The sequence below is a fragment of the Brassica napus genome, chromosome C7, assembly GCF_020379485.1.
Source record: "Brassica napus cultivar Da-Ae chromosome C7, Da-Ae, whole genome shotgun sequence".
Lineage (NCBI taxonomy): Eukaryota > Viridiplantae > Streptophyta > Magnoliopsida > Brassicales > Brassicaceae > Brassica > Brassica napus.
Genome location: NC_063450.1, coordinates 43,140,182 through 43,165,485, shown reverse-complemented (window position 1 = coordinate 43,165,485; position 25,304 = coordinate 43,140,182). Strand labels below are relative to the sequence as shown.

Here is a 25,304-nt window from a genome sequence, read left to right as displayed (position 1 = left end):
GTATTTTCTAATTAAATTTCCGAAACTAAAAAATCAATGGGAGAACTAGGGATTGCAACAGAAATTACATAGATAACGATTAAGTTTGAACGATAACCTATTTTGCACCATCTAACAAATTATGTATCAGCTGGGCAGTTACTTTTGGACACTTCACCGCCCATTTTAAAAAGCGTCTAACATGTTTGATATCATATAACTAAACATGTATATGCTAAACATTAAATTATCATGTTAACCTGTTATGAAACATCTAACAAACTATGTCTCATATGAACACAACTATTTTGTACAAAGGAAGTTTAACACTAAGCTTTATCTCAAAAAGTAAAAGTTATATAAATTGTTAGTGGATAACTTGTTTATTATAAAGTTATTCTTATCATATAACAAAAGCAATGTTCTAAATGTAATATTTTATTTAGCACGTAAAACATATGGTAGATGTAACTTATTAAATTAACCGTCAAAAAATATAGAAGCTAGACAAATAATGATTAAGGTAGCCTGATAATCCATTAACAAAGCATATATAGCTAACACAAGCTACTTAAACATCTTACCCATAAATTTTAAAAAACATCGACATGTTTTTTAAAAGCTAAAAAAACATGTATCAGCTAATAACAATATATGATGTAAAAATTAACAAATCATGTATCAAACCACATTTTTTGGTAACATTTACTGGCTGTTTTCAAATTACGACACCAAAATGGTCGGTAACATCCATGCGGCCATATGATTTTATCAACATGTGAATTGAAAAGATTTCTCATGTAGTGTCATGTACTCGCTTGAAACCCCTTCAAAATTGTGGTGGATATCAAACAAACTGACATAAAGACTATTGTAGATGAACTCGTCAAGAAGATAGTATTCGTTGAATTGTGGAAATAAATAGAGAAGAAGAATCCATTTGTTTTGTGTAAGGAATTAAGAGAGATGCAAAAGAGAGAATGAATAGTATTATTTTGGAAAGAGATAAAGGGATACGAGACAGAGAAAATGAAAGAAGAAGAGAGTTTGTACGAGAATGGCAGAGACAGGGCAGATCAGGGCATAGATAAAATTGGAGTTTAGAAATATCTAGGATAGTTCTCAAATTATGGTCACAAAGATGTATATACATCCTAATTTCTATGTGGATAATTTAAACGGATACGCAAACACAAACATCTTATTGCACAAGAAAAAAAAGATGTTGAAAATGGTTTGAAGATTAATTTGTTCTGTATTTGTCTTATATATAATAGATCTCAATCGCATATACACAAAACCACTGGATTAAATACAGTTTTTAAGGTGCTCATTCCTCATAATTTCCCTAATTTATAACGTAAGAACATATTCATTGGTTGATAAAAAAAAAGAGAACATATCCATTGCAAAGTTCTACAAAAGCATCTCATAATTAAAAACCAAGAGTACCACAAAAGTATTTAAATAACTATCTCAAATTTTGATAAACTCATAAAAACTTTTTTTTAAAAGAATTTTACAATAGAAATGCCCTAAAGAGCTATTTTGTAACAAAAATGTATGATTACAAATTTGAAAGCCTATTTATACTAGTTTTTTCCTGTGTGCCACAAGTAGTCCAAAATACAAGTCTTAGTGCAATCTGATCGCGAGCATCCACAAAAAGTATATTGGTAGCATTTGCATCATATCGATTAAATTTGGAAAAACTGATAAATAATTACCACCATGATCATTAGTAAGTTAAGGTAAAACATATAACAAACTAAAAAGGATTGAGAAAAGTGAGCTCGCTGCTCGTTACAATCCCAGATTCCACCCCATTCTCCAATATGCGCCAGAAATGAGAATGAACAAGGTGAGTAACTTTTACAATATGAACTATGGATTAATCGATTTCTTACTAGAAACCGAATCATATAAAAATCATAGACATCTTTGACTTCACTTTCGGACTTTTCAAATGGCACAAATTTCTTGGCAATACATTTCAGAGAAAATGGGTGGCCTATAATTTAATTAATTACTCGCGTGTTTGAACTGAACACTCCTAGATTAGCATAATACATCTTCTTAATTCTCCAGCCGATGTTCTAGATGGCACCTAATCTCTTACGTAAAACCCCTGTTCGGAAATGCGCTAGGCGCTACTCGGACAGTCGGGTTGGGTCTAGGGCCTAAAAAAAAATCGGAAATTAATCAGAAATTATGCGAGGCGAAATTTTTAGATTGTTTACTATGTTAAAAACATGTTAATCTTTAATTTTATATAACATTAATACATTTTCATGTTTAAGATTGTATAAATCACACAAATAGAATATATAAACTTAATATAGTATAGTTTTCATCAAAATTATGAATATAAATAATATTTGTAAAATTTTAGATCAAATAAATAAAAAAATATCATAAAATAAAAATAAAATAAAAAAATTAAAAAATTAAAAAAAAGATTAGGCGGCTAGGCGGTAATTAAGGCGGTCTAGGCGGAGAAAATCGAATATCCGATTTTTTTAACCGATTTGGTATAAATCGGAGCGTAAGAGTCACGTGTAGCATCTAGTTGGCTGTCGAGGCGGCTACCCAGCAGATTTTTAAAACAGGGTGTAAAACTAACTTGACGTAGACGCTTTGATGGTATCTGTCAAATCCAATATCTAACCAATAATAATCAAACTGAACATAAAATAGCTTAATTATTTTTTGTGTGCTAATAACGAAATGTTCGTGTATAATGCTCTATTTTTTTTTTGGGTTTTAACAAAATGAAAAGAAGAAAAGTCGCCTGATAAACGATAAAAAGAGAGTCCAAAAATTCAAAAATGTCTTTTTGACTATTCAGCTAATCACTCACCTCTTATGTTTCTATAAAAACGTTTTAAACTTCAAACTTACTTCAAACTTGTATGAATCTCCCAGTCAAACTCTGTCTGCCGAATTTCCCGGCAAAACCCCAACCAACCACAATTACAATATGACCTTCTTACCCTTACCCGTCCTCTTTCTCTTTCTCACCTCACTGCCCTTTTCTGTAATTTCGCAGCTCAACGAACGGTCAACACTTCTTACCCTGAAACGCGATCTCGGAGACCCACCGTCTCTCCGTCTATGGAACACCACATCTTCCCCGTGCGATTGGTCGGAGATCACCTGCGTCGCCGGAAACGTCACCGGAATAAGTTTCAAGAACCAGAACTTCACCGCGGTTCCGACCAACATATGCGATTTCCCAAACCTAGAAACTCTCGACTTGTCGTTTAATCTATTACCCGGCGATTTCCCGACCGTTCTTTACAACTGCACCAAGCTTCGCCATCTCGATCTCTCCCAGAACAACTTCAACGGCTCACTTCCCGCCGACATCGATCGTCTTTCACCAGAACTCGAGATTCTGGACCTCAGTGCTAACGGTTTCTCCGGCGATATTCCGAAGAAGATAGGTATGTTTTCTAAGCTCACGGTTTTGAATCTCTACATGAGCGAATACAACGGTACGGTTCCGTCGGAAATCGGAGACTTGTCGGAGCTCCAAGAGCTTCGTTTGGCGAACAACGATAAGTTTTTACCGGCGGAGATTCCGGTGGAGTTTGGGAAGTTGACGAAACTCAAGTACTTGTGGTTCTCGGAGATGAATCTGATCGGAGAAATCCCAGCCGTTGTTTTCGAGAACATGACGGATCTTGAACACGTGGACTTGTCCGTTAACAACTTATCGGGTCGGATCCCAGACGTTTTATTCGGGTTAAAGAATCTGACCAATCTCTACCTTTACGGAAACGACCTAACCGGAGAGATCCCCGAATCTATTTCGGCTACCAACATTGTTGAACTTGATCTCTCGTATAACAATTTAACCGGTTCGATTCAGGAAGCGATCGGCAATCTGACGAAATTAGAGTATCTAAACCTGATGGTAAACCAGTTAACCGGCGTAATACCGGCGGCTATCGCAAAATTACCGGTATTAAAGGATGTACAACTCTATACCAACAAGTTAACCGGAGATATACCGGGTGATTTCGGTTTGTACTCAAATCTAGAGCGGTTCGACGTGTCGGAGAATCAGTTAACCGGGAAAATACCGGAGAATCTCTGCAAGGGAGGGAAGCTCCTCGGTGTGGTTGTATTTTCGAACAACCTCACCGGCGTAATCCCGGAGTCGCTCGGGAACTGTGGGTCCCTCTTAACAGTTCAGCTATATAACAACGGCTTCTCCGGTGAGTTTCCTTCCGGGATATGGAGTGCCAGAGACATGTATAGTCTCCAAGTGAGTAACAACTTCTTCACCGGGAAGTTACCGGAGAAAGTCGCTTGGAACCTTTCGAGGATTGAGATAGATAACAACGAGTTCTCCGGTGAGATTCCTCGGACGATAAGCACTTGGTCTTCCCTCGAAGTGTTCAGCGCTCGGAACAACCGGTTCTCCGGTGAGATCCCGACGGAGTTAACGTCTTTGTCAAGACTCATATCGATCTTTCTTGATTCGAATAATCTCTCCGGCGAGTTACCGGAGGAAATCATCTCATGGAAGTCGTTGGTAACGTTGAGTCTATCGAAGAACAAACTCTCCGGGAACATTCCTCGAGCTCTAGGGCTGTTGCCAGGCTTGGTCGATCTTGATCTGTCGGAGAACGAACTCGCCGGCGAAATCCCGCCGGAGGTCGGGAGTCTGAAGTTCACAACGCTTAACTTGTCGTCAAACATGCTCACCGGAGAAGTACCGGACCAGCTTGATAACCTAGCGTACGAGACAAGTTTCTTGAACAACACCAATCTCTGTGCAGACACACCGGTCGTTAAGTTACAAGATTGTCGGAAAGTGCTTCGTAGATCAAAGCAGCTGCCTGGGAAAATCATCGCAATGATTCTAGTCATCGCAGTTCTGCTCCTCGCCGTCACTCTGGTCGTCACGTTCTTTTTGGTTCGAGACTACACAAGGAAGCCAAGAGGAAGCAGAGGCTTAGAGACGTGGAAGCTAACTTCTTTCCACAGAGTAGACTTCGCGGAACACGACATTGTTTCGAATCTGATGGAACACAACGTGATAGGGAGTGGAGGATCAGGCAAAGTTTACAAGATACACATCGGATCCTCGGGTCAATACGTAGCGGTGAAGAGGATATGGGACAACAAGAAGCTTGACAAGAACCTCGAGAAAGAGTTCATCGCTGAAGTTGAGATTCTTGGAACGATCAGGCACGTGAATATAGTGAAACTACTGTGTTGTTTCTCCAGAGAGGATTCAAAGCTTCTGGTGTATGAGTACTTGGAGAAACGCAGCCTGGATCAATGGCTACATGGTAAGAAGAAAGGAGGTGATGCAGAGGCTAATAGCTTGAATTGGTCACAGAGGTTGAATATTGCGGTCGGTGCAGCGCAAGGACTTTGCTATATGCATCATGATTGTACTCCTGCGATCATACATAGAGATGTCAAGTCAAGCAACATATTGCTTGATTATGACTTCAATGCCAAGATTGCTGATTTTGGGTTGGCTAAACTGTTGGTTAAGCAAAACCAACAACCTCATACTATGTCAGCTGTTGCTGGATCCTTTGGTTACATTGCTCCAGGTAATAACACCCTTATAGTAGTTCATGCAGGTCTCATTGTTTGGTCTCTAACATCTTTAGTGTTGCAGAATACGCATATACCTCTAAGGTGGATGAAAAGATCGATGTGTATAGCTTCGGGGTAGTTTTGTTAGAGCTGGTGACCGGAAGAGAAGGTAACAACGGAGATGAACATACAAACTTGGCAGATTGGTCATGGAGACATTACCAATCTAAGAAACCGATCACCGAGGCTTTTGATGAGGACATCAATGATGCTTCTAACACGGAAGAGATGACAACTCTGTTCAAGCTAGGTCTGATGTGTACTAACACATTGCCTAGTCACAGACCTTCCATGAAGGAGGTCTTGTATGTTCTTCGCCAACAAGGACTTGAGGAGACAAAAAGAACTGCGACAGAGGCACATGAGGCACCTTTACTGGTTAGTTTGTCGGGTCGGAGGACAAGTAAAAGGGTAGAAGATGAAGCTTTAGGTTATGTATAATAAATAATCACAAATTTTGAGGTTGTTTTTAGGGGTTTTTACCGCATGTGTTGTGTGTAAACAAAGCAAAGTTTTAGGATAGTTAACTAAACTCTTTATGTTCAGAATAAATTAATGAAAATGATCTTTATAAACCTGGCATTAGGGTATTTTTGTCTGAATGTAATTTTTAAAAATGGTATTGCTTATGTATTTAAGTAATTTCTTAATATTCGACTAGTTTTTAATATCTGCCACAACTCCCACAAGTAGTCAAAATACAAGTCGTAAGGCGATCCGATCGCCAAACGCACAAAAAATAGTGGTAGCATTTCATCTAATCAATTTAGTTTTGTAAAAAATTAGCACTACGATAATTGGTAAATAGATTCTATTGAAATGAGCTCGTTACAATCTATCTCCAATCTGGAGTAGAAATGAGAAGGAACGAGGTTAGTAACTCTATGTATCAATAATCTTAGAGCAAATTTGTCAAAAGATCTTAAAAAGCTTTTTGACCAAAAAAATACATAAGGAGAAAAATGAGTAAAAGAGATTTCATTAAAATTTTAAAACCTTTATATATTTATTCTATAGATATATAAATAAATAAAGATAAATAAAAAATTATTTTCAAAAACCTTTTTAATTCGATTTTTTGAATTTTTCGAACTTTTTTTCTTTGAAATTTTATTTTGAAATCTCAAACCTAATTTTGAAACTATTTTTATAGTATTATCTTAAATCCTAATATAATTATTTTTTAAAATGCTAAACTTCACTCCCAATTTTATTTTTTCAAATCTAAACTTTAAATATATATAAGTTAATCTTAGAGATATAAGTGTCTTTTATCTATTTAATAAAATATTTTTGAATTTGATCTTTATATGCTATATTTGTGATAAAAGTTTTTGTCGTTAACCTAAAGTATTTCTCAATAATCTATTTATTAGGTAGAACCGAATCATATATAAATCATACATCTTTGACCTCATTTTCTGACTTTTTATTTAATATTAGGAGGTTCAAGACTAAAATTTGTATTCCCTTCCAAATTTGATATCACACCATGTAATATTTCTTCCATTTCATAATGTATGTAATTTTAGAAAAAATTGTTTCAAAATATAAGTAATTTTCATATTTAATGCAATTTTTGTATATATTGAATATTGTGTGACCAATCAAATAATACATGTTTTATGATTGGTTAAAGTTATATATCCAATGTTACCTTTTCAAAAATAACAAGTTTTTTAATATTAGTAACAGTATTTTCGACTAAAACTACGTATATTTTGAAATAGAGAGAATATTAGTTTTGTTTTTGTTTAGTTAATTAAACTGGAAAGCTCTGTCAAAAAGGCTATAATACTTTCCAGTTGAAGTAATGACCAAGTCAATGGAATAAGTTTGTTTGCAATAGATGTCAGAGAAATGGGTGGGCTATAATCAATCGGATTGAGTTATATTATACAAAATATTATTGACAAATTTAAGATTTTTACATGATCGAATTGTTTTTATTATGTGTATATTTTTAATTGTTTATATAATCATTTATATGTTGGACCGATATATTTGGATATTTTCTTTTACTAACTTATCAGTAAATAAAATTTATATACTTTTGATTTTGAAGTTACACTAATTTTCAAAATATCATATTTTTGCTTTTTTTTACAACATAAAATGAAAAATTAAAATATTAAAAAACAATTAAAATTGGATTAAGCTTATAATTTGAAGTATAATTTGATTATGGTCACATTAAGATAATATAAAATTTTACAGCTCGACTTTTATTTTACTTAAGACCCAAATATAGAAAGATGATGATATTATTTGTTTATAATCAATACTTTGTATAGAATGAAAGTTAAGTTAACATGATATAAAATTATTCTTGGGTTCACCCCCTTCGGTGAACCTCTAAGTTCACCAACCAATAGGATTCTGTTATTTCATATTCGATATTTTCTAAAAAAAAAAACAAAATAATGTCAAATTATATTATGTTTTTTAAATAAAAACGTAAAAAATGAATAAATAAAAATAGTAGTAGTTACATAATTTTTTTTTAAAAAAAATTTATATCTTTAACGTCGTGAGCAAAACACAAAACCCTAAATCTTAAACCCTAAACCCTTGGGTAAACCCTAAACCCATGGATAAATCCTAAATTCTAAATAAAAAAACACTAAACAATAAAGCAATAAACCCTAAAGTCTAAATCATAAACCCTAAACCCGTGAGTGTTCTAGTGTTTAATGTTTTTATTTAGAGTTTAGGATTTATCCAAAGGTTTAAGGTTTACCCAAGGGTTTAGGGTTTAGAATTTAGGGTTTAGGATTTGGTGTTTTTCCGACGACTTTAAAAATATTTTTTTTTAAAAGTATTTTTTCTGTAACTACTACTATTTTTATTTATTTTTTTTTTACGTTTTTATTTTAAAAACATAATATAACTTGACAATATTTTGTTTCTTTCTTAAAAAATATCGAATATGAAATAACAAGATCTTATTGGTTGGTGAACTTAGAGGTTCACCCTAGGGGGTGAACCCAAGAATAAGTATCATTAATTGCTACGAAATGTCATTATTAATGTTTTTCTAGAATACAAAACACAATTAGGCAAGTGCCACAACTTTTTCTTAATCTTCAATATAAATGTTTCATAATTTAAATTCTAAAAAATTATGTTGCAAGAAAAAATATTAGATATATAAATGAGACAATTGGTATAATATACCCAGCGAAGATCCAAATTGACAAAATACCCATAGCTATGGATAACCCAAAAGAGAGTAACTTTTTGACACTGCGCAGACGAAAATGCTCTCTTGCTTTATCAAAAACATATAACTCTAGATTTAGCGGGTACACATTATGTTAACTGAACACTAAGAGATATTTATCAATTTTTCACACGATCTCTGAATTTCTCAATCACTACCAATTCTGTTTTTTCATCTAATCCTCCGACGAACTCTTCTCAGTTCTTACTATCATATTTATCGGTTTGTTAATATAATAAATAAATTACTTAATTGTTATCTGTTAAAGATCATATCAGTTGGATAAATTATCGATTCTTTAAGAAATATATAACAATTTGACGACCTGTTACCACTAAGAAAATATTTATCAATATTAAAAGAATCAATTACTTAATAATGAATATTTATTATTTGACATCAAATAATGTATCAGCTAAATATTTACATATCAGGTAACAATCTACATACCAACTAACATATCAGCTAATAATTCTCGTATCATCTAACAATCTATGTATCATACAAATTGTATCGACTAACAAATCATATATCGGTTAATGAAACTAGTAACAGCTAATCAATTATCTATCAAATATCCCCAAAAAACTAACACTCCATATATCGATTAAGAATCCATTAAAATATAAATAAGAGCAGGTAAGTAATGAAATACCTACTAACGTATATGTTATCTAAAGAAAAGAATGTAGATTTCAAGCTTTCTTCTTCCCGAGATCTTGTGATTCCTTTTCTCCATGAATCCGCAACAGAGATAACAGATTCTTCGATGAGATGACGAACACGTCAACGTCAGCAAGTCACTCAACTACCCGAGGAAAATGCCAGGACACAGAATTATTATTGGGATTGAAAGCTTATAAAAGTTGATTGTAATTCGAAATTGGAAACAGTAGAATTGGTGGTGAGATTATAAGATTAGCATTATGAGTGTCAATGGAATCAGAGTAAAAAAATAGAGATTTGTGATTTAATTTAAACTTGCATAAAGAAGAGATACAAGAGATAAAGAGATTTGAACATACAGAAGAGAGAAGAGACTAGAGAGAGATCTAGAGACACAAAGGTATTATGGTCATGACAAAATTTTTTAAAAAACAAGGGTATATGGCAAGTTATGTGAGTCTTTGGGTGTATCGACACCAATTTCTCTATATAAATTTGTTTGGTAATAACAAAACAACTTAATTTCTATATTACTCTTTATATATATTTTTGTAGGTGAGGAAGACCTGAGAACCGAGCAATATTCTTTTTTTATTAACAAACCAATTTTGAATAGACATGTCTCTTTGCTATTAATAAAAAAAATCAACCAAAAAATTCATTACTTTCTGATATATAGCAAAAACATGTATTAGTTAGACCATAATATATAGCAAACTTTGATTTAAATTATTGTCCAAGTAATACAGACTAAGAGTATATGTTACACTTTTAAAAAAAAAATATTATGTTAAATCATAATATAAATCAATCTTGAGGCATTTTAAGAAAGTCTCATTAAATGAGATTGCTGAATATTGAATTTATCATATCATATGCATTTATGTTTGAGTTAATATAAGCTTTCCTAGCAATTAAATTTTGGACTTACTAATTTTTCAATTGATTCGTATGTGCCACGTATAAGCCAAATTATGTACATCATAATTAATTGACACCTAATTAAAACTTTTTTTTAATTAATAGAAACTTAGAGTTATAATTTTTAAATGTTTTTCTATTAACTCGTGAATAGTGCTCGTGTATTTGAACTGAACACCCCCTCCTAGATTAGCATATTAATACTACACCTTCCTAACTCTCGGCCGATGTTCTAGATGGCACCGAATCTCATTTGTAAAACTAACTTTGTACTTAACGTACACGCTTTGAGGGTATCAGCCAAATCGAATATCTATCCAATAATAATCAAACTAAACACACATAAAAGTGGTTAATCGATATTTGATTATAAAATATCTTGATTTATTTTTGTGTGTGTTAATATCGAAATGTTTGTGTATCATGTCTCTTTTTCATTTGAGAAGATGAGAAGAAAAGGACAAACTCCCCAAGATCAAGAAACCGTACCACCATGTACCCAATATTTTTGTTACGTTGATGCCTGTTGGAAGGATGATAAGGAGGTTGCAGGAGTTGGTTGGTCCTTACACAGTATACAAAGCAATCAACTATTAAAAGGCTCCTCATCTATAAGCCCGACAAATACTCCGAGAGAAGCAGAAACGGAGGCGTTACGCATGGCTGTACGACAAATGCGAGCACTTGCCTTCACAAATGTTCAGTTTAGAAGTGATTGTAAATCACTTATGGATGAGTTGGCTCAGTACTGTAGGGGCTGGATTCGACCATCCCCCAAGGCCCGAAGAATAGACGGCCCGGCCCGTATAAGGTACAACAATAGCTCGGCTCGTCGGCTCGAAGCGCCGACTCCTCGGCGCGACACAAGAGTACTTTTAGTCGATCATAAGCCGAATAAACGCGAGCGGTTTAGCGATCTCACAGCCTCTCGAAGGAGCATGAACTCCTCGGCCCAACGAATTAAAAGTCCACAAAGATGATGCGAGTTAGGTCACGGGAGGGCATTAGGTCAGCTATATAAGAAGAGAAAGGGTGCAACGTAAGGAGGATCCGAAATCACTCATACATACTTGGCGGCTAGATTAGGGTTTTGACCTTGGTTATCTCGCTTTGTTGTATCTCTCCGGTAAAGCTCTTTGAGGTCCGGTTCTTTTCCTTTTTACGCATTCCCTTTCCTTATAAAACCGACGAAACGCTTTTCCGACCATCAATAAGACGTCTTTGCTTAACCCACATCTAAAAACCGAACGTTCTCTCGTTCAGTACCGTTTTCCGTTCGAACAGTTGGCGCCCACCGTGGGGCCTCTAGCAAAGCAACGTCGATAAGATGGTGACGAGTAACGACGGCTCTTCTTCTGGAGAAGAGCGTGAAGCCCCTGTTGCGACGCCGGCGTCCTTTCCTGTGACTCCGACGCCACTACCACCCGCTTCCATAGAAGCTATCATGGCACGCCTTGCACAGCAAGACGCAGCCCAGAAGGCAGCTACCGACCAAATCGCGGCGCTCGCAAAGATCTTAGCCCCTCTCGCTGCGAACGTGGAAGCCTCGACGGCGCAGTACCGGCGCGCGCTGAAGACCAAGACGTCAACGACGATGACATGGCTCAAACCCCTGGGGATCTCGACGCGCAAACCATAAACGATCGCGTTAAAACAATCTTGTAGATGCTATGATACAGGACATTGTAGATGCTTCAAAAGCAAATGCATTTACCTTTACTTATGTACCTAGAAGTAGTGTGATGTTGGTAGATGAACTAGCAAAAAAAGCTAGATGTAATAAACAGAACTATGTAATCACTTGGTTTTAATATAAATATATAAATAAGTTAGAAAAAAGAAAGAATACAACAAAAAGAAAAGAAAAGTCGCCTAAATAACGATTTAAAAAAAAAGAGATTCGAAAATTCAAATAACTTTTCTGACTATTCAGCTAATCATTCACCTCTTATTTTATTTTTATTTATTTGTTTTTATCAAACTGACCTCTTATCTTATCTATAAAAAATCGTTAAAAACTTCACCTTACTTCAAACTTGTATCAATCGAATTTCCCGGCAAAACCCAATCAATCACAATTACAATATGACCCTCTTACCCTTCGTATTTCTCTTACTCACCTCACTACCCTTTTCTGTAATTTCGCAGCTGGACGAACGGTCAACACTCCTTAACCTGAAACGCAGTCTCGGAGACCCACCGTCTCTCCGCCTATGGAACGACACATCTTCCCCGTGCGACTGGTCGGAGATTACCTGCGTCGCCGGAAACGTCACCGGAATAAGTATCAAGAACCAGTTCACCACCGCGGTTCCGACCAATATATGCGATTTCCCAAACCTGAAAACTCTCGACTTGTCGTCTAATCGATTCTCCGGAGACTTTCCGACCGTTCTCTACAACTGCACCAAGCTTCGCCATCTCGATCTCTCCCAGAACTACTTCAACGGCACTCTTCCCGCCGACATCAACCGTCTCTCACCAGAACTCGAGTTTCTCGACCTCGGTGCCAACGCCTTCTCCGGCGATATTCCGAAGAAGATAGGTATGTTTTCTAAGCTCACGGTTTTGAATCTCTACATGAGCGAGTACAACGGTACGTTTCCGTCGGAGATAGGAAACTTATCGGAGCTCCGAGAGCTTCGTTTGGAGTACAACGATAATTTTTTGCCGGCGGAGATCCCGGCGGAGTTTGGGAAGTTGACGAAACTCAAGTTCTTGTGGTTCTCGGAGATTAATTTGTTCGGAGAAATCCCAGCCGTTGTTTTTGAGAAAATGACGGATCTCAAACACGTGGACCTGTCAGGTAACAACTTATCGGGTCGGATCCCAGACGTCTTATTCGGGTTGAAGAACCTAACCATCCTCTATCTCTGCGTAAATAACCTAACCGGCGTAATACCGGCGACTATCGCAAGATTACCGGGACTGAAGGAGCTGAAACTTTATACCAATAAGTTAACCGGTGAGATACCGGCGGATTTCGGTTTGTACTCAAATCTAGAGCGATTCGAAGTGTCGGAGAATCAGTTAACCGGGAATCTACCGGAGAATCTCTGCAAGGGAGGGAAACTTCTTGGCGTGGTTGTCTTCTCGAACAATCTCACAGGCGAAATCCCAGAGTCGCTCGGGAACTGTGGGTCACTCCGCTCGGTTCAGCTACAGAACAACGGCTTCTCCGGTGAGTTTCCTTCCGGGATATGGACTGCTAAAGAGATGCATAGTCTCCAAGTGAGTAACAACTTCTTCACCGGGAAATTACCGGAGAAACTTGCTCGCAAGCTTTCAAGGATTGATATCGATAACAATGAGTTTTCCGGTGAGATTCCTCGGACAATTAATACTTGGTCTTCCCTTGAGGAGTTCAAGGCTCGAAACAATAGATTCTCCGGTGAGATCCCGACGGAGTTAACGTCTCTGTCAAGACTGTCATCAATCTTCCTCGACTCGAATAATCTCTCCGGCGAGTTACCAGATGAAATCATCTCATGGAAGTCGTTGTCAACGTTAAGTCTATCACAGAACAAACTTTCCGGGAAGATTCCTAGAGCTCTAGGGTTGTTGCCAGGCTTGTCCGTTCTTGATCTATCGGAGAATCAATTCTCCGGAAAAATCCCACCGGAGATAGGAAATCGAAAGTTCATAACACTTGATTTGTCATCAAACATGCTCACCGGAGAAGTACCAGACCAACTTAATAAACTTAAGTACTTGACAAGTTTCTGGAACAACACCAATCTCTGTGCAGACAAGCCAGTTGTTAACTTACCGGATTGTCAGAAAATGCTTCGGAGATCAAAACAGTTGCCTGGGAAACTCCTTGCAATAGTCATTGCTGTTCTGCTCCTCGCCTTCACTTTTATTGTCACGTTCTTTGTGGTTCGGGACTGCACAAGGAAACCAAGAAGAGAGAGAGGCTTAGAGACGTGGAAACTAACTTCTTTCCACAGAGTAGACTTCGCGGAACACGACATCGTTTCGAATCTGATGGAACACAACGTGATAGGGAGTGGAGGATCAGGCAAAGTTTACAAGATACACATCGGATCCTCGGGTCAATACGTAGCGGTGAAGAGGATATGGGACAACAAGAAGCTTGACAAGAACCTCGAGAAAGAGTTCATCGCTGAAGTTGAGATTCTTGGAACGATCAGGCACGTGAATATAGTGAAACTACTGTGTTGTTTCTCCAGAGAGGATTCAAAACTTCTTGTGTATGAGTACCTGGAGAAACGCAGCTTGGATCAGTGGCTACATGGTGAGAAGAAAGGAGGTGATGCAGAGGCTAGTAGCTTGAGTTGGGGACAGAGGTTGAATATTGCGGTCGGTGCAGCGCAAGGACTTTGCTATATGCATCATGATTGTACTCCTGCGACCATACATAGAGATGTCAAGTCAAGCAACATATTGCTTGATTATGACTTCAATGCCAAGATTGCTGATTTTGGGTTGGCTAAACTGTTGGTTAAGCAAAACCAACAACCTCATACTATGTCAGCTGTTGCTGGATCCTTCGGTTACATTGCTCCAGGTAATAATAACACCCTTATAATTGTTCATGCAGGTCTCATTGTTTGGTCTCTAACATCTTTAGTGTTGCAGAATACGCATATACCTCTAAGGTGGATGAAAAGATTGATGTGTATAGCTTCGGGGTAGTTTTGTTAGAGCTGGTAACTGGAAGAGAAGGTAACAACGGAGATGAACATACAAACTTGGCAGATTGGTCATGGAGACATTACCAATCTAAGAAACCGATCACAGAGGCTTTTGATGAGGACATCAAAGAAGCTTCTAGCACGGAAGAGATGACAACTGTGTTCAAGCTAGGTCTGATGTGTACTAACACATTGCCTAGTCACAGACCTTCCATGAAGGAGGTCCTGTATGTTCTTCGCCAACAAGGACTTGGGGGGGCTCAAAAGACTGCAGCAGAGGCACCTGAGGCACCTCTACTGGTTAGTTTGTCCGGTCGGAGGACAAGTAAAAGGGTAGCAGATGAAGCTTTAGGTTTTGTATAATAATAAATAATCAAATTTTGAGGTTGTTTTGAGGGTTTTTAACGCATGTGTTGTGTGTAAACAAAGCAAAGTTTAAGGCTAATTAACTAGATAAGTTTTTATGTTCAGAATAAATGAATGAAAGTAGTCTTTATAAATTTGGTATTCCTTGTTATTTCTCTTATTTTGAATCAAGGCAAGATGCATAGTTTTATTCATTACGTCCATATAAGTTCAGTTTTGCATTTAGATATTGAACACACCGTATTGATTAATTGAACCCTACAAAGGTAAAAACTAAAGACAAAAAACGATTCTGACCAGGTCCTCCAAAGTAGAAAATAGGCTCTGACATATACGTTTCCTGGTTAAGCTTTGTAGAATAACAATCATACTTATCAGAGTACTCGGATAAATACGGGGGATACTTGATCTGCATGGAATAGTCTTTGATCCTAACGTTGGTGTGGAAACTTCGGCAAAGAGGTAAGATGGCCATCTTCCACTTCCCATTGTAGTTTTTGTATGTGGCTTCTTCCTCACGTTAGTCGTTATAGGGCTATACACTTCTCCACCCCACTACCCTATCACGTCGTCTCCGCAAGTCAACCACCATTATATAAAACATGATGTGGAAATAATTTTTAAAATAGCTAATGTATCACGGACTTTCACTTCAGTCACGACTCACACGTACGTTGCGTATCGAGATATGATGTTACCAATATAGAGGGAAACAATGGCCAGTGGAGAATTGTGTTATCAAAAGAAACCAAAACTTTTTCTTATCTATTTTAGTGTGTAGTTTGATCAAAAAGGAAAAAAATTAGTGTATAGTCAAAACAAATATTACTTTTTAATTATGTCAACTAGATTTTGATTCACGCTTGTAAAGTGCGAAATTAGTTTTAATAAACATTTAGTTTTGTTTAGTTTAGACAATATATTTATATATGCAAATTTTGAGATATATATTATATAACTTACTAATTGAAACCAGTTTTGAATGTAAACAATATTTTTAATTTTTTTTTTTGCTTTTATATTTTACTTTTTATGAAAATATCTATGCAAAAGTAAAAAATTCACATTTATAATTTTATTTTGGTATAGATGATTTTTGATAATTTTTATAAATTTGTGCTTATAAGGATAATTATATTTATATAATTTTCAATATTTATATACTGTAATATTTTATTTTATATTTTGTAGTTTAAATAAAATGTAATTTCATATTTGTGAAAATGAAGTAGACAATCTCATTAATTTAATATGTCTCTTAACGGCAAACATATTTTGTCAGTTTTAGTGGAACAAACAACCCACAAAAATTATAGTTATAATTAATTTTGGAATTTTCTATTTTAAAAGCTATTTTATTTTTAGTTATTTATTTGTTTTTCAATTAAACTGTAAATTAAAAAACTATTAAAAAGTGAACCCTATTACTTTTAGAATGTTTGGAAATATATTTTGTTAGTGTGTTATTTGAAAATGTTTGGTTAGTATAATATAATTTTCAAATTATTATTATTGAAATTCTGATAAAATTAAAGATATAAAATAGTTTTTTTTTGGTAATTATAAATTTGGTTAACTGTAAGCTATATATTATAAATCGGTAATATTTATATATATATTAAAATACTAATAGATATATAAGATTTTGTACGTCGGTTAAATAATCAAAATGAATTGGTATGCCTTCGCATATTGATTAGAAGTATAGATTGATCGTATTTTCATTTTTATGCTTTAATATAATTGGTTAATTGAATGTTATATGATTAATTTATTTATTCTTTTATACTAATGTTATGTTGTCTTATAAATAAAAAAGTTGTTACATATCACATACTATTTTAGTTAATCTTTATAAGATAATAAATAAATTCTTAAATTGTCAACCTTAAGTATAATATTGTGAGATATGAACATTTATAGGGGGGATGTTAGGTTTAACTATATATAGCCGTTCTCAATGAACATAATCATTGGAGTAAGGGGAGTCTGAGACCATGTGCATCACATGATCTTTAGAAGGATTTTCAGGCGTGGACTCCGTAAAAAAGAGAAAAATCGGTAAGAAAAACTATGAGGTAAGAATCGATTTTTTTGAGGTTTTTGTGATTTCTGCGGATCTCATCGATACGTAGCGGTCCGCGATTGATTTTTTTTATTTTTTATGAAAAGATTAAAAAAAAATTTAAAAATCTGAAACCCCAAGTGGGGTTCCAGCTGTGCACATGCTCTCAGTTTGTTTTTGGGGTCCTTCCTCCTAATTTCCCAAATTTATAACATAAGGAGGTATTCTATAAATAAAAAAAGTGTAATGATTTACAAAATACGAAAGCGATTTCTACTAGTTGTCCATGTGTGCCAGACAGTCAAAATACAAGTCGTGATGCGATCTGATCGCCAAACCCACAATTTCTGACTATTCAGCTAATCAGTCACCTCTTTTTTTTTGGTGCACAAAAACTCACCTCTTATCTTATCTATAAAAAATCGTTGAAAATTGCAACTAACTTCAAACTTGTATGAATCTCCCAAGTCAAATTCTCTCTTTGCCGAAATTCCCGGCAAAACCCCAATCAGTCACAATTACAATATGACCCTCTTACCCTTACCCTTCCTCTTTCTCTTTCTCACTTCACTGCCCTTTTCTGTAATTTCGCAGCTCGACGAACGGTCAACACTCCTCACCCTGAAACGCGGTCTCGGAGACCCACCGTCTCTCCGCCTATGGAACACCACATCTACCCCTTGCGACTGGTCGGAGATTACCTGCGTGTCCGGAAACGTCACCGGGATAAGTCTCAAGAACAAGATCATCACCGCAACGGTTCCGACCAATATATGCGATTTCCCAAACCTGGAAACTCTCGACTTGTCGTCTAATCGATTCTCCGGAGACTTTCCTACCGTTCTCTACAACTGCACCAAGCTTCGCCATCTCGACCTCTCCCAGAACTACTTCAACTGTACACTGCCCGCCGACATCAACCGTCTCTCACCACAACTCGAGCTTCTCAACCTCGGAGCTAACGCCTTCTCCGGAGATATCCCAACGGAGTTAACGTCTCTTTCGAAACTCAAATCAATCTTTCTCGATTCAAACAATCTCTCCGGCGAGTTGCCGGAGGAAATCATCTCATGGAAGTCGTTGGTGACGTTGAGTCTGTCAAAAAACAAACTTTCCGGGAAGATTCCTAGAGCTCTAGGGCTGTTGCCACGCTTGGTCGATCTTGATCTGTCGGAGAACAAACTCTCAGGCGAAATCCCACCGGAGATCGGGAACCTGAAGTTCAAAACGCTTAACTTTTCGTCAAACATGCTCACCGGAGAAGTACCGGACAAACTGGATAACCTTGCGTACGAGACAAGTTTCTTGAACAACACCAATCTCTGCGCAGACAAACGCGTTGTTAAGTTACAGGATTGTCGGAAAGTGCTCCGGAGATCAAAACGGTTGCCTGGGACAATCTTCGTCGTGATTGTAGTCATCGGTGCTCTTATCCTCGCCGTCACTCTGGTTCTCACGTTCGTTGTGGTTTGGAACTACATAAGGAAACCAAGAACAAGCAGAGCTGATATTTTTAATAAAGATTGTTTAAAATCATTTATGTATAATATTTGTATTAAATATAATGGTAGATAAAAAACCAGTACGATAGTCACACGGAAATTCATTTTATAAAAATAAATTTTCACATATTGCAATAGAAAACTTTATAAATGTGTCAAAAAAATATTCAACCTATATTTGGTCCTAAAAATATATTCATAAATATATATTAATTTCCGTTTTATCGTTTCCAAAAGGTGTGAACAAAATAGTTGTTCACACAAAATTCCATCATCTTTCAATTTTTATTTTTTTATAATATGTCAATATATAAAAATCTATTTATATTATTTAAATATGTTTTTATCAATGATTCTAAAGCATATTTCAATTTATTTGATCAAAAATCAAAGATACACCCATATACACAGATTAATTTTATCTGAAATATAATTTAAACTTAAAAATATTAAATTTTTGAAAGGATACACTTTTACAACATCTTTATTACTCTTAAAGGAAGCATCTGTTCAACAGAAAAAAATCCTTAAATAAACAAATGCATATTTTGTATGTAAAATAAAATAAAATTTGATTAAACAGAGATAAAATTGAGAATTACAAAAACAAATACTTATAGGGGATGATTAGTAAGGGCTATAGCTTTATAGTTTTTGCTGTATAATTTAATCTGTAGATTTATTTGTTGTACCTTTCATTGCTGTAGCTTTTTAAAACACTAATTTTTTACTGTGAGTTTTTAAAAAATACATTGCAACTAAAAGAATTTAACCAATTGGTAAAGGCACATACATTGAATTTTTATGAATGTTTTAAGTTATTATCGTGAACTCATTTTATTTTAAAAATATTTTCCACTTTGTATAATTTATATTTTAAATAAAATTTTACTTTTATTTTCAACAAAGTTAATGTGTGACAGGAGAGAAAAAACACATCCACAAGCTTTCCATAGATTTGAAAAATGTATAATATAAGTAAATGTGAGAAAATAACCAAAAATATATCAAGAAAAATATTTTAAATGGAAAAATATCATTTTTTTTATCTGTTGATACTGAATCTCTCCCTTTTCTAGACTATTTGTGATTGTTGTGATTTTATCAACGTCTACAACTCTTTATATAAATGATTAAGGGTTGCAATGGTTGGTTAACACCAAAAGGATCACCAACAATTTCAATGGTTCATCACTATAAATTACATCCACAATTGTTGCAATGTTTTATTTAAGAAGTTGTAACTGTTTTACTAAATACTTGCAATGATTTAGTTAAATAATTGCAAATATTCATTTAAATAGCTAATAATCTTCTCCAGTTTACGTGTTGAGTGATTAACTAAATAAATAGCACATCTAACAAACTGATGCATAAAAATGTTTTATTCATTACGTTCATATAAGTTCAGTTTTACATCTAGATATTGAACACACTTTATATTGATCCTTACAAAGGTTAAAGTTAAGGACAAAAACGATTCTGACCAGGTCCTCCAAAGAAGAAAACAGGCTCTGCCCTATACGTTTCCCGGTTAAGCTTTGTAGAATAACAATCATACTCATCAGAGTACTCGGATAGATACGGGGGATACTTGATCTGCAGGGAATAGTCTTTGATCCTAACGTTGGTATGGAAACAAGCTTCGCCATAGAGGTAAGATGGCCATCTTCCACTTCCCATTGTAGTTTTTGTGTGTGGCTTCTTCCTCACGTTAGTGCTATACACTTCTCCACCCCACTGCACTGCGGTGGCGCTGTGTTTTAAGTATGTGAAGAGATTTCCCGGCCAGTACCCTATCACGTTGCCTCCGCAAGTTAACCACCAGTTTAGGGTGTTTGGATCCTGAAAACACGTACGGTTATGATGAAAATACATACTAAGAAGGCACAAAAGATTTATATTTCTCACAATATGTAAAATAGAAAATTTTACCAGGTACATGCTAACAGTGATGTGATATTGTTCACTCGAGGGAGTTGAAACGGGTTCTACAGCTGCACCCAGGGCGAATCTAGTTGTTGTTTGGACAAAACCGGAGCACAAGAGGTTGGTGCAGCCTGTTGTAGCGTATGAGTCTTTCTGCAACCCCAAATAGATTAATTAGTAGTCTTTATGAAACTGTGATTTGAGATGTACCATTGTCCGTATATAGTCGTGTAGAGGTGTAACTTACAGTCCAGTAGGTGAATAGGCGTGTGCGGGAGTCTCCGAAAACGTGTGGATTCACCTGAAAATTGTTTTATGGGGGTTACTTCTGACGCAAGCTATAGGCTTTCAAGGGATAGAAAAAACGTACCACCCAACCAGCTTCGATGGTCTCAAATTTATCTGAGAGGCCAGCAAGCAGCCATATCTGAGAAGAACTGTAGTCGTTAAACTGGACTCCCGGAGGGTTCCAGACGTTTATATCAGATTGAGCACCAAGATAATTGTACCCTATAGCGATAAGGATCGCCTCCTGTATCATCAACATAGAAGAAGTGTTTCTAACAATAATAAATAATAAAACGGATAACTTCTTCATTCAACACCTTAGACTTTACGTACCGATCGGTCCTTTGGGCGGGGTTGGCGTAATCTTTCAGCTGTTATATTGAATTTACCCTTGTGTTTAAGTGCGTTGTCGAGAAAGTCGTATCTGCGAGGAGTTTTTCTTCCAAAATGAGACGGTGAGGAGGCTCTCATTATGTCTTCTCTACTGACTCTACGAACAGGTACTGTCCCTTTGGGACAAGTTCCAGATTTGGACCAAATCTGAGAAGTGATTGGTTTAGAAGTACCGTTGTTTGGTCTAGTGGTCTTCGTTGTACCAAACACCACACTTGGTTTCATCTGCATGCATATATGTAGAATGGGTAAAGACAAAGCAGTGCCTAGAGTCTATAGACACAGGGGGTTTGAACCATCAGCATTGAGTTCTCAAACAAATTCTTAACAATTTAAAACAGTACAAAAATAAAAACTCTTAAGAAACTGTTGTTATAACTGTCATATAATCAATAGCTCTCACCAATATAGTTAAATAAATTAACACATTTGTCATTTTGTAACTGAATCGTAATTGATCGATCTCTTTCTCGAAACAAACAGCTTCAAAGCATTAAAATAAAATTTTAAGAGTTCATGTGAGTTTTCTTACGATGATGGTGCTCAATCTTTTTAGATTTAAAGATGAACATGAATAAAAAAGAGAACATGCAAAATACTACACTATAGTATATGATAATTTGTACAATTTTTCGGTCAAAATTTTGTTTAATTTGAGAACATGCAAAATCTCCTCTCTTTATCTCTCTTTTTGAGCGTGTTAATCATGCCTCTGGAAGGTGTTCAAGAAAAAAAAACGTGCCTCTGGATAAAGAAATAACTTGTCGTAAATAATTTCAGCATGAAAATGTTACAAAATGACATGCATGTTTAGAATTTGTTTACCTGAATCTTGTGGTTTCTTAAGGCGGGATGATCAAAAGCATGTTGTTTGTAGATATCTACACAATCTATAATGTCCCCATCTTCACTCTACAAATAGGTGTGACAGTTGACTTTAGGAACTCAGAAACCAAAAAACTATGAATACTGAAATGTTATCTTTTGCCTTCAGATTCCATACATACCTTGATGGTCTTCAAAGCTGGCTTATTAAGAGCCTTCAGTTTCATATCTATATCTATGGAAGCTTTACCGTAGGCTTCATTGTAAAGGCCACACAAAATCGCAAAGGTTAAGAATAATCTGACCATGGCGACCTTGTGTCTTATTTTTCCTATGATGAAAGAAGTGATTTATAGTATAGCTTTGAACCTTCTTACTAATGACCGAGTTTATAAAACCAAATGGGTTTAATTTTTTTAGGGAAAAGTTTTAAAGGTATTATGATAAAGTGCAAAACGGAAACCTCACAGAGTGGATCTGCCAGATTTGCAACGGTTTGGTCAATTCTTTCTTTATTTGTGCTATTAAACTCATATTAACCATATATGAAATTATGAATGCTTCAGTTTATTTTCTGAAACTGTCTGTACAAACATGAATGCTGAATGGATTCTCCTTTGACTTTTTCTGCTAAAGATTTCTTAAGTCAAATCAAGTATTTTTATAACATCAATGGATTCTCTTTGAATGGGGTTGAATGGTTGGATTTTATCTTTTTAGTTTAACTTTATTTACTTTTAAATCACTAAATTTTGCTAATAATGTTATATCTTTATTTTTAATAGTTAAAACTTACATCAAATTTCTATAAATTTTTACCAATTATGCTTTACCTTTATTTTTAAACCTATAGCAAAAAACTACAACAATTTTTTTTTAATGTATTTTAGGTAAAAAACCTAAAATTTTCTTTTATATGCTGTAAAATCTATGAAATAAAAAAAATTATCTATAATATCAAATAAATTATATAATCATAATTAAAAACATCTATAAATATTTAATTTAATTTTGGGTGTTGTAAAAATTATTGAAATATTTTAAATAACATATATTATTTACATATCACATTTTAAATAATAGTAAACTTTGATAATTTATAAAAAAAATTAATATAAATTATTTAATTTGACAAAAATAATTATTTTATATATACATCACATATTTCACATATTTTATTTTAAAATAAAATATCTACAACGTATAATTTACAGCTAAAACAAATTTAACTACATCAAAAATTTCTGCAAAAAAATCTACAGTAACAACTTTATAAGTACAACCAATTTACCTACAGCTAAACTTTTACAGCTAAATTTTTAGAACCACGGTTGAACCAATCATCACCAATGTGTTTTTTTTTTTACTAAGAGCATCTCCAACCCACCCCTATATTTGCCTCTATATGCTATAATAGAGTAAAATCTACTCCATCTCACTTCTATTTCTTCTCCTAAAATAGAGATTGCTATTTTCTCCTCTATATTTAGGGGAAGAAATAGCATTCCTCTATAATAGATGCATACTTTTTTATTTACACAATAGTCCTTTAAATTTTTTGTGATTATAACTAAAATACATATTTATGTAGAAATACATTATTTTTACATGTAAAACCCAATTATTTTTTTTGTTTATATCATATTCTTAATTATTACAGTTATAAATAAAATAAATAAATAATATTATTATTTTATTTGAAAGTCAATTTTTTTAACAAATAATACTTAAATTTTATATTTGAAACTAAAATTATTAATTATATTTTACTTATTAAAATTTGAAAATATTACATCCAGGGTCAGTTTTCATCTTTCTAATATCATAATAAGTCACTTTATGCTACACATACACTTTCCTCTAACTTTTAGCTGATTCTTAATTGATCTAGTTTATTCTTAGATATATTGATGTCTAAGCAAACTAGACAATTGGCGGGATTCAATCTCAGCCACACATCTCTCTTTTATATCGATGGCTAAGATTCACTTTGCCACATCTTGACAAGACTCATATATGTCTATTTTTTTAACCACTAGATCTATATTTGTACTTTTAACACGAATGGTCAAGATTATTCCTAAATAACTAAGACAATTTCCAGATCTATCTATTTCATCGTTGTTTTCATTTTTATTTCAGAAGAATCCAAAAACTGGTATCTAGTGATCTACATTATACCACCACTATCAATATTTATCTCTTACAAAATTATTGGCTTGTATCTTTTTTTTTACTTGAAAAAAACCTAAACGATGAAGAAGTTGTAGACGATAGTGACGTAGAAGCCGGCGACGACGATGGCGATAAAGACAGTGTGTTGAAAACGACGGAGAAGTAGATGAACAGCGATGTAGATGACGAGAAAACCCAAAAACTTTGCATTCCTCTTTCTCTGCCGCGATGCATCCTTTATTTCTTGTTCAACGAGTGACGGGAGATCTCTCTAGTGGCTCTGTACCATCCAAAAATAGGTATGTTCCATCTGCTCCAGAGGACAAAAATGATCTTGAGAACATAGCAAAAGATGAGTTGCGGCGCGAGAGAGAAAAATTGAATATGTGTGTTTATAGATTGGATCTTCGAAGACCATTGTCCTTTTGGCGTTGGTAAATAATTATCCCCTGGATGTATCCCATCTAACTCAACCTATTGGACAAGGTCATTATAAATGTCAATATGTTTTCAATTATGACATAGTAAAATTTCTGTGTGGTTTAGTAACAGTGGCTTGATTTCTTGTTTATGCAGAGAATGAGAACTTGTAATAACTTCCAACTGAGACATGGGAGGTTAATCTTCCCGAGCTTCCACAACCAACATGAACTAAATTTTCAGGATTCTACCTAATGATTGCAACAATA

General features: G+C 34.9%; 4 protein-coding genes across 4 annotated transcripts; 3 read left to right on the top strand and 1 right to left on the bottom strand.

Annotated features, from left to right (window-relative positions):
* Window positions 1-2,699: 2,699 nt before the first annotated feature.
* On the top strand, window positions 2,700-6,194 carry LOC106348755 (receptor-like protein 52). Its single transcript, XM_013788557.3, has 2 exons — window positions 2,700-5,558; window positions 5,627-6,194. The coding sequence occupies exons 1-2, from the start codon at window positions 2,960-2,962 to the stop codon at window positions 6,043-6,045; spliced, it is 3,018 nt and encodes a 1,005-aa protein (XP_013644011.2). The 5' UTR covers window positions 2,700-2,959; the 3' UTR covers window positions 6,046-6,194.
* Window positions 6,195-11,631: 5,437 nt separating this feature from the next.
* LOC106348756 (receptor-like protein 52) lies at window positions 11,632-15,572 on the top strand. Its single transcript, XM_013788558.3, has 2 exons — window positions 11,632-14,945; window positions 15,017-15,572. The coding sequence occupies exons 1-2, from the start codon at window positions 12,500-12,502 to the stop codon at window positions 15,433-15,435; spliced, it is 2,865 nt and encodes a 954-aa protein (XP_013644012.1). The 5' UTR covers window positions 11,632-12,499; the 3' UTR covers window positions 15,436-15,572.
* Window positions 15,573-18,028: 2,456 nt separating this feature from the next.
* On the top strand, window positions 18,029-19,078 carry LOC106350710 (receptor-like protein 52). Its single transcript, XM_048764280.1, has 2 exons — window positions 18,029-18,960; window positions 19,075-19,078. The coding sequence occupies exons 1-2, from the start codon at window positions 18,029-18,031 to the stop codon at window positions 19,076-19,078; spliced, it is 936 nt and encodes a 311-aa protein (XP_048620237.1).
* Window positions 19,079-20,372: 1,294 nt separating this feature from the next.
* On the bottom strand, window positions 20,373-22,820 carry LOC106348757. Its single transcript, XM_013788559.3, has 7 exons — window positions 22,623-22,820; window positions 22,441-22,527; window positions 21,556-21,840; window positions 21,305-21,466; window positions 21,182-21,235; window positions 20,941-21,087; window positions 20,373-20,850 (listed from the first exon to the last, which is right to left on the bottom strand). The coding sequence occupies exons 1-7, from the start codon at window positions 22,746-22,748 to the stop codon at window positions 20,470-20,472; spliced, it is 1,242 nt and encodes a 413-aa protein (XP_013644013.2). The 5' UTR covers window positions 22,749-22,820; the 3' UTR covers window positions 20,373-20,469.
* Between the last annotated feature and the right edge of the window lie 2,484 nt (window positions 22,821-25,304).